Source organism: Patiria miniata, unplaced genomic scaffold, assembly GCF_015706575.1.
Source record: "Patiria miniata isolate m_02_andy unplaced genomic scaffold, ASM1570657v1 HiC_scaffold_3, whole genome shotgun sequence".
Classification (NCBI taxonomy): domain Eukaryota; kingdom Metazoa; phylum Echinodermata; class Asteroidea; order Valvatida; family Asterinidae; genus Patiria; species Patiria miniata.
In genome coordinates this window covers 35706326-35716528 of record NW_024037069.1, presented here as the reverse complement: position 1 = coordinate 35716528, position 10203 = coordinate 35706326, and the positions used below count along the sequence as shown (strand labels likewise).

At 39.3% G+C, this 10203-nt stretch overlaps 2 protein-coding genes across 4 annotated transcripts; one reads left to right on the top strand and one right to left on the bottom strand.

Annotated features, from left to right (window-relative positions):
• On the bottom strand, window positions 1-4660 carry LOC119737723 (R3H domain-containing protein 4-like). Its single transcript, XM_038212276.1, has 7 exons — window positions 4524-4660; window positions 3533-3684; window positions 2797-2915; window positions 2260-2419; window positions 1346-1431; window positions 756-897; window positions 1-112 (listed from the first exon to the last, which is right to left on the bottom strand). The coding sequence occupies exons 1-7, from the start codon at window positions 4571-4573 to the stop codon at window positions 6-8; spliced, it is 816 nt and encodes a 271-aa protein (XP_038068204.1). The 5' UTR covers window positions 4574-4660; the 3' UTR covers window positions 1-5.
• On the top strand, window positions 4656-9826 carry LOC119737721 (leucine-rich repeat-containing protein 42-like). 3 transcript variants are annotated; one of them, XM_038212275.1, is made up of 6 exons: window positions 4656-4743; window positions 5289-5939; window positions 6263-6381; window positions 6647-6738; window positions 7259-7469; window positions 7893-9826. In XM_038212275.1, the coding sequence occupies exons 2-6, from the start codon at window positions 5419-5421 to the stop codon at window positions 8624-8626; spliced, it is 1677 nt and encodes a 558-aa protein (XP_038068203.1). In that variant the 5' UTR covers window positions 4656-4743; window positions 5289-5418; the 3' UTR covers window positions 8627-9826. The 3 variants fall into 3 exon arrangements, with proteins under 3 accessions (XP_038068203.1, XP_038068201.1, XP_038068202.1); XM_038212273.1 differs by lacking the exon at window positions 4656-4743 and adding an exon at window positions 4750-4852; XM_038212274.1 differs by lacking the exon at window positions 4656-4743 and adding an exon at window positions 4863-4929.
• The last annotated feature ends 377 nt before the right edge of the window (window positions 9827-10203 follow it).

The window sequence follows — 10203 nt, the reverse complement described above, 5'->3', positions numbered from 1 at the left end:
TCCTGCTAGCTGTGCAGACTGTCCAGATACTGGGAGAGAAGTAACTTGGGTGGACTGAAGTAATCCTGACCATTCTCAACTTTGGTCTGCCGACGACCATCACAATCGTAACCTGGAATTTTTGGTTAAAACGAGGGCGAAAACACATCAGTAAATTACAATAAGTCATCTTTGACAGATCATTTCATAATAAAAGGCATATAGGTTCAATGCATTTGTTTCCAATAGTACCACCTCTCAAAATGAAAAGAAAAATGTTCAAAACATAACCTGTTGAATTTTTAGCTCATAGGATATTACTATTTTTTTGAGAACACGAAACACAATTTCATCTATATAGAACTCTTTATTTCCAAAAATCAGTCAATTGACTGATCATTGGAAATCACCTACATTTTGTTTATTTCTTTTAAATGACAGCAAGCCAGATGGAATAATTTCACAAGGGGACAAATGCAAATGATCCTATGTGCCTTTAAAGGGGGTGTTTGTTCATCAATAAAGAAACCATGATTGTAACTGCAAAATAAATCCATATGTGTAATGAGAAATCTCCAAGTGACATTTCCCAGGTCCGAAGTGGCATTATAACTTTGGATGTGATTCCTAGCGGCAAGGCAACAGGTTGATGGCTTCTGACTAGTGTCCCCACCCCTATTTTTCAAACTGTAGACAATACCATTGGCCGCTCAGTTCGTAAAGCACCAAGAACAGAGGTCACAGTCAACCCAATACTTATCACAAACTTGACTTACTAATGGACTGTAAGTCCAAGTACTGGCACACAGCATGCATGAGAAGTCGATCAAAGCTGCAGTTAATGTGCGATATGAAGACTGCTCCTGGGTCATCAGTGAACCAGGGTACCAGGTCATCCTCGTGATTCTGCAACATACCCTGAAGGGACGAGAAAGGGTGGCAACATCTGTATAAATAACTTACTAAATATATCTAGATCACTGTTCTACATATACCGACTATATAGTGCTTCAGATCTCAAGCTGAAGTCACAATGGTGCCATCCCGAGAGGCCTAAAATGTGTACAAATCTTTATAGATGCTTTCGAGTCATGCAATGGCCAACTTTAAAAAAAACAAAAAACCTTGATTTCTATTCCAGTAAAAACTTGAAGTCGTTTTTCAAGTGTACATTTTGTTTTATTTTTTTTTTGCACCCTATTTTTTTTGCACACTCCTTTTTTTTGCATCCAAATTGACATCTTGATTAACATTTGAAAACGAGGAGAAAGTACTCTTTTTAAAATACAATTTAATTTCAAATATTTTATTTTTTTTAAACATTAATCAGAACATAAGGGCCACCTGTGGAGTCCAATCAACTGACCTTAGGCAGGTGTTTCCTGCGCAGCATGGTACGTAGACGGCTATTGATCCTCTGGAAACTCTCCTCTGGAGTGTGTGCTGGGTGCACTAAACATTATATGACAAACAAGATGTTATATAAATAACTATAGTTTATAAATTACAGTGGGTGTGATCCACAAAAGAACAATTCAAGAATGTAAACTGAAGATGATACTGTGAAACGTTCACAGTGAAAAAAATGGCAAACTTCAAACTTGTTGCAAAATTCACAGTCCATATTTATTAAAGGGCTGCTGAATGCACTTGTGTGGAATCGCACATAAACAAAAAACGTTACTGTGCTGTGGTCAGGCCTCCACATTAAGAACAAGTGCAGGTAATATACTTCTAAGTACAGTCCTTTTTGCTTGAAATTTTAAAAAAAATTAATGCGGCCTGACGTTGGAAACTCAATAAGTTCTTCTTCAGAGGCAAAATGAATTAAAATCAATGACGAACTAAAAGTTTGGTCAAAAATTCATATTTCACACGTTCCTCATTCAAACATAGCCAAAAAAAGTAGTGAGAGCCCTTGTAACAAGAGTTGAACTATACTGACTCTGAAAATCCTAGCCAAACCCAAGCCCCTCTCATAAGAACCACGTTGGTGTAATAAAATCCTTATATAGTGAGTCTAGCCAGCCTCACCGCAGGGCATGGATAATCAATCGTCCTGTCTCGTCAGCAAGCTCAAGTAATGGCTGTTTGTAGTAATGGCTGTTTTACCACATTAAATTCTAATTTGATAGACAGCAAATAGCTGATTGAATTTGGACCCCTACTATAACATGTTCTGCAAATTGCAGTACAGTCCTAGAACCGTGCGTGGACAAATGCCACACTAACGTTGAGGGTTTAAGACAATTCAATTTGTTCACTGTATTAGTCTTTTACCTGTGCGTTTATCATCATCCTTATTATCTTTCTTATCCACCGCGGTCCCTGCCTCCTTCTCCTGCTTCCCAGTCTCCTTCTTGGGCACCTCCTTGGTTGCCACCTGCTGCAGGAAGATCTCCTGCTCATCCTCAGGACGATTCATGAAGTCGTTCCATATCTGATTGGTTTAATCCAGAGGTTAAAGGTCAAAGGGCACCTGTCTATTCAGGGGGAAGAAATGTAAAGTAGCTAAAGTCACTGATCTGTGCCTGTACATGGGTATAGGGCTGCGTCTGCTACGTTAAATTCCCTTCCTGAAAACTGTACCCCTCACTGGACAACGTTGTATTTACCTCCAGACTGTCCCGGTCATCACAGCAGCTGCTTTAAAACTGGCTGACTAAACACCAGCAATATACCACACAGGCCCATGTAATATTCTGACTACTATATTACTCATGACACTAGGTTATATTTCCCTTCTGACTAATATACCCCTCATTGGACCATGTTATATTTCCCTCCTGACTACTATTCCCCTCATGTTCTATTTACCTCCAGACTGTCTCGGTCAGACAGCAGCTGCTCAAAGACTGACTGGCTAGACTCCACAAAATCACTGATGGAGACCTCCCCAAAGTCAGCTTCATCCACAAGACTCAGCAGGAAACAGGCTGAAACAGGAAACATACAGATATGCTATAAATGAATGTGTATTATGACAGGAAAGAGCAAGACAACAGTATGTATCAGTACTGGCCCCTCAATGAGGACAGGTCATTGTTCCTTTCACTGTTACTGGATTTAAATAACAAAACCTATCCTCCTTGCGGGAGCTTTATATGCCATAGGCCTATTGGTGATATCTTTGATCCACACTGATTTTACATTATACTATCAATGCATTATTCTGGCAATGAAGCTGTAATGCCCTAACTTTGACGTCATCTCAACTATACTTGGGACGATCCGAACTACAGTTAGGATTATCCCAACTATAGATAGAAATTTCCCAACCATAATTGGGACCACTGTCACAGTTGGGGGGTAACAAAGCCAGAGACCCCTCAAAATTGCAAGCCGGAAGGGACCTGTAAAGACAATGCCATGCAGAAATATGCACTTCCTGGGGGAAGCAATTTTTCTGTGTTAAAACAAAAATCCAATAAAGGATTACAATAATGCAATATTTGAATCTAGACAAGTTTTATTGTGAGGTAAAAGATTAGGAAGGTACCATACGTGGTATTAAAGATCAAGTTTTACCACATATCGCAAGACATGTACTTACTGTTTTCATATCGCCGGGTGCGTTTGTGACCCCCTGTCTTATGGCCAGCTGATTTGGGCGAGACAGTCGGACAGCAGTGACGACTACGCCTCTGCCTTTGTCTCCGTGGCGACACAGGTGGTTTAGTTTCAACAGATTCTGGCACAATCAACCTAACGAGAATAAGAAGCATAATGACAATTAATGTAATATTTTGATGTTTATTATATTTTGATTTTATTTCACTTAATATTTTGATGGGTTATCAGAAAGAACAAAGGTGAAGCAAACAATGCCATCTTTAAATTTGCCCCCCCCCCAAAAAAAAACTCAAACAATTGCTATCAATGTGACCATATCAAGCTGTCAATTATCATGACTATGTTGAAAAATTAGCACAAAATTAAAAACATTATTTATTTTAATACTTAGGCCTTATTCCCTTTTCCATTTTCAAGTAGGCCCCTACATAAAAAGGCCAGAGTTTACTCCTAAATTAAAGTTTGTTTAAGAAGGGCAAATGTGCAAAATTTCTAGGCCCCTACTAAAAATGGGGAAAAAAATGTTTGCTGTACAAAAGTATATTAGGGTAGGACATATGCAAATCATCCACATAAAAGTAAACATGGAGGTTGGAAACATATCAACATGTAGGCCTATACAGTTTCATTCAGCTTGAATAATTTTTATTCGAACATCTTCTCATTCTCAGTAAAAAAAATGCTAAAAAATAAAAAATTAAGCTAATAAAATATACTTTGAGGGAAACACTATTATTCGTTTCCATTAAAAGGGCCGAATCATGATTAGTTTTGGTAATCTACATAGAAAAAAAAAATGCCGATTTCTGGAAGTCAAAATGTAAACAACTGTGGAAAAAAATTGCCCATCCCTTATGCAATAAAAGCGCGCCCTCTGCGCAGGACATCCGGCAAACGTCCGTCGTCAATCTGTCAAGATTTTCCATTTTTCATCGGATAAAAAACAGAACATTACATTCAAGACTTCTTACTCAGATTGTTCAGGAAGGACGTTATCTTCTTCCTCTTTCGTAATCCCCATCGCTGCTGATTCAAGCTGGTCGAAATATAGCTGAAATTACCACTTTTTTGCACCGTCCCACTGCAAACAATCACTACTTTTTTTTTTACCTGTCAATCGGCACTTATCAGTCAGCACGGTACCCTATATGCGGTTAACGGTATTTGCGTATCAATGCTGTAAGGCACCAGGTACCGGCTATATTTAGACCATACATAAACAAAAACATTACTTTACGTGGACGTCACAAATGTGAACCTTCTAAATATCGAGGTCATCTATCTGGCGGGAATTTCGGATGTAATGTCTTTATTCTTCTGTAGTGATAACAACTAATGGCATACATTTATATGGCACAAAAGTTAAACATTGCCTAAGTAGTAGTATTGTTTGTATCGATAATGTAAAGTTGTTAAGGAAATTTAGACTTTGTCACAATCATGACAAAGAGTGTCCTTTTTGTGCATTTTTATTGTTACATTGCCCATGGAGGTATTGTCAATATGTCATTTACTTTGATAGGATCAAAACTAATAAACCTTTTTTTTGTAAACTGACTACATGTATTATAATTAAAACTTAATAATTTAATGGCTATAAATGAAAATGATGCAACGGTTCAGGTACAAAAAAAGACTTTCCTAACAAAGTTCAAAATAGGCAAGTTCAAAATTAGAGTGTGTGTACATAAATTACAGTTTGCACATTCAACTTTTTATCTTTTGTTTTTCAACAGTCCTGAGGTTCCATTCACATTGATGCTTGTTACTTATGATCCCATAGTAGAAGTGCGGAACACATACATCTACCAGATATCCACTGGACCGGCTGATATTCCATAATCCACCCTCGTGATAGTTGCTATCATGGCCTTCGAACCATTTCCCTCCGAGGCTGTTCAACAGTTCAATGACCCTGGGCCATACTTCATCCGTGAGAATGGCAAGCTTCGCTCCCCACCTGGCATGGGCCCTCACAGCCGGTCTCTCCTAGAGTTCAGCCAAGAAACCAATCCAGCCGCGACACCGGCCAATTCTACCGACCATTCAGAAAACACCCCACGGAAACTCTTCGACATGACGCTAGATTTTGTTGCGGCCAACGTTGTGCTTGTTGACTCTTTGGTGGGGTTTCCGGAGGTCGTAGGTCAGCAGCTGTTTGAAGCATCTCATCGCCATGGTAACCTCAGCATCAATGCATTGCGACTTTTCAGTGATGCCTACAGAGATGCAGTTCTGCGGAGCATCAATCTGAGTGGACACCATCTTGCCATCAACCAGCACAGTAATTGTCTAGCTGTCTTCCCATACTTGACTGAATTGGAGGTCACAGGTTGTCGCCTAGGAGACGACCATGAAATCATCTCAACCATTGCGAATTGCCACAGGTTAAAAATCTGCTTATCCTTTGAACAAAGTCTGTCAAGTGTGGAATCGTTTTAAACCAGTTATGCTTCGTCAGTCATACAAACTTAAAACCATTGAGATAATCATACATTTTCAAGAATTCTCTCTCGATTTTGTAAAGCACCTTGCTTTAATTTAACCAAATCCCCCCCCCCCCCCGGAAATAAGTATACAGACTTTTTAAGTGTGTAACATTCAGTTACAGTTTTTAAAATTGACTGAGTATCACAACATCTTTCAGATTCACTATATTTTGAGCTATCAAAATTTAAGTTGATGATCACACATTCTTTTTTCTTCATAGTTTGACCAGACTAGGTTTGGCCAGCAACAGTCTCTCAGATGTTGGCATACAGAGGCTGACTGCTCCTCTAAGAGTGATGAGAAGAGGTCCAAGGAAGTTAGGCATCTTAGATCTAGCAGGTGAAAGACTCGTGGTTATTGTTAAAAACAAATTAAGGACCCCCATGGTTACTAACATGGATAGGAGGTGCCCTAGGCAACAAGATAACATAGTATTTGCACTCAGTCATTGTTCGACACCTTTGTAGTGCTTTTTCTTATGGGACTGCTCAGCACTGCACTATATTTTGCCAAGATTGCAAAATCGCCGAAGCAGCTTTTTAATTCACTTAGCAGTCAATCTCCACAGCCTCTAGCAATAACGGATATTTTTCTCCCTGTCCAGGTAATAATTTAATCAGTGACAAGTCTGCTGGGCAATACCTGACTGTATTCACTTCCCTCCGAGGTATTGATCTGTCTGGCTGTAATATCAGTGTAAGTTGAGTGTAAACGAGCTGTGAATATTAATGCATTGTCAGCACAGGCTGTGTTATGGTTGAGATAGAAATTGATAATGTTTGGTCCGTTTGTTTTTACTAGGTTCTTTCAAACTTACAAAAATACATGCCAAGCGTACCAAGGTTCATAAAAATATTTTAATGTTGGTTTTTTTTTAAAGTTACCTAGGGGCTACCATTTCCGGCTGCACTGCATTCAATATTTGACAGCTCTCTTTCGACAGACCAAATACACAAACATTAGAAATGGTTATTGACAACTGAATAGTTGCATGCAAATATGAGCTTGGATAGCTCGATTGTGTTGAAACTAATTTCCAGAACCTGCAATTTGACACCCCTGTTCAATTCCCCTTTGGTACAAAGAAGGGAAAATCCAGTTTTCCTTGGATACTGTTATAAATGTTTCAAGTCGTTTACATTTCATTTGCTTTCTCCAAAACTCAAACCATCCACACAGCTTCTATTCACCACCTTTGATTTTTGTCATTTTTCAGTCTGCTGGCCTGGACGTCTTGAGATCAAAACTAAGACTAGAAACCAACAACTCGACAGCTCCATCTCCATTCCACCTGCCAGTCAAGACTGTCGGCTGGGCCTTGCCTTTGATAGAGCAATGGATAGAATCAAGCACTGATCTGATGAAGAGAGGAAAGTCCAAGGCTAGCAAGGCTCAGGCACACGGACCATCCAACTCAGTTCATTTCTGTATGTACAGTGGATTTAGGATTTTCATTTTCCTTCCCTTCAGAAAAAATAAACATTCTGCCGAGTTGCCTCCAAATCAAACCTTTTTTTTAGGGAAAAGCTTTTATTTTAAACCATCACATTTAAGCAAAGCAGCCATTGACAACCTGTGATGTTAAATAATTCGATCACAAAAAAAATATTAGCAGAGGTTTTATTTTATGTTAATATAGATATTGGCATTTGGAAGTCTTTCCTGAACTGTAAAAATTACGGAATTATATTAGAATTCAGACAGCAAGATTGTGGAATGTCTTAACCAGGTAGCATAGCACAATATACCTTTTCGTGAAGCAACATGGAAATGCCAATAATACCAAAAAGATACTTTTGATAAAGATTTTTAAAGTACACAGTATTTGCCATTTTATTTCCTTTTCTTAGATGGACGAGCACGTAAGAGGCTTGAGAATGTTTCTAGGAGTTCCCTGCCAAAACCCAAACCTCTCGTCTTCCCAGTCATTCAACTGGTAGCAGCCACCACCAACCACGGTCAACCCACCAGCGACCCAGCAGACAAAAAGGTCAAAAGGTTAAAGGTTAAAATGACAATTGACAGATTGACAAAGGAGCTCAAGAATCCAGCCACTTGCCGACAAGAAGTTGAAGCCTGCCAATCCAAAATGGGTGCCAGCTTGTCTCAGACCACATTCAACAAGGAATTAATTGAACAGTATGCCATCGGTTCGAGAGACACATTTAACAAGAACAAACAAACGAGGAAACAAGATCACTGGAGCTTTGTTGACGTAGACTCTAATGATCTAAAGCAGAGCAGGGAACCACTGATCCTCAAACAAGAGCCAGTCAGAGTCACAAAACCACCCCCAAAGAAGAGGATCAAGCTCAGCACAAAGGCCTCCAAGGGATTTTCGGATGTTCTGCCGAATCAAAAAGTTGAAGGTGTTGTACATGGCGAGCCAAGATCACACAAAAACCCTTGTGTCGGCCAAGCCTCTGATTGCAGGAAGTCAGGTGATCAAAGCCACATGACCTCCAAGGATCATGGGTCATGTTCGAACCAGAGACAATCAGCGGAATACGTTCATAGGAACCAAGCTACAAGTCAGAAAGGAAATGGTCTCTGGAAGGCAATGAACAGTGAAGACTGGGGATAGATACCAGAAGGAGCTCACTATCACAATAAACACTCAAGAACAAGCAAAAGAATTACTAGCAACATGAAACCTTTAATCACTTTGGTTAAATATCCAATACCATTCATATTGTGACCCTACATCAGTGTATGCATAGAATATTAAACAAATACAACCATTAGGACGATTCAAACGCCAAACTAATATAAAAGTGAAGCAAATTTAAAGACATCAAAAGTGTTTCACTGCAAGGTTACATCGTTCACCTAAAATTTGCTTCACTCTTGTATTCAGCAGAAGTACCAGCCCATCTTGACTATTTGAAAATCTGGGATTCATTGCCATCAAATTCACTTTTGGACTCGGTGCATAAATAACCTTCAGGAAAAATGACAAAACATAGATCACCACAACAGGTAGACACATCAATACCATTTCTGTTGTGTGAACATACTCAAGCTTGAAAATGTCACGCGACCTACCCAACGTTTTTTGTTTATATTCAGTTGAAAGTTGGTCATGTCAAGTTTTGTACCGATAGACATTTTGCATTCATGATCTTTGAAGGCTACTCATTTATCTCCCTGTGGAACAAAAGCACACACCTCAAAGATGGCCGTAATGCAAAGGATCTATAGTGAGCATGAATATTGGTTTGCAATCATAATATCATCTATAGTACCCCCACAGAGTACATTGTATTTAACACAAATTCATAAATACCTGAGAGTTTACCAATTCCTATTGATTGAGAGCCCATCACGTGGGCGATTTTAAACTGCCGTTAAAACACTGCTACGTTCTGTGCCACATCATGCCATGAGGGCACCAATTTACATGTAAGGAGATATTTAGAGATACGCATAGACATGGCCATACCATAGACATGGCCATACCATAGACATGGCCATACCACAGACATGGCCATACCACAGACATGGCCATACCACAGACATGGCCATACCATAGACATGGCCAGAGGGGTGTTTCGCAAAACATTAAGCAAAATTGTTGAACAAGATCATTTTCAAATTTATGAATTTTGGAGTTGTTTTGACCAAGAGGTATTTATGAATGGGAATAAATATGTGCTTGACCGGTATTCAACAAGTAAGCTTAAAACCGGCTCAGGGCCTGGACACGGATGACTCCAGCCTTCGGCTTGGGCCATTATCCACGTCCAAAACCCTAGCTGGTTTTAAACATACTGATATAAGATTTGAGGCTTTGCATGGTGGGGTATCGTTTCGGTTTGCGGTAACACCATGTGGTAGTAACTACTGTCGCTCAGTAGATATTTGGTTCTGATAAGAACTTGTCCTGCTTATTATCAACTTTCGCTAAGTAGTTTTAGTTCTGATAAGAACAGTCTCCTGACAATGACTAGAGCAGGCTAGTCGAAACGTTGAGACCAAAGACAAGTTCTTTTAGAAGTTAAAGCAGGACTGTTCTTATCAAACTAAAACTACTTAGTGACAAGTTCCTTTCAGAACTAAATATCTAATGAGCAACAGTAGTTATTACCATATGGTGTTACTACAAACCATAACGATATTTAAACATACTTGCTTAATACCGGCCGAGCACATATTTTATCC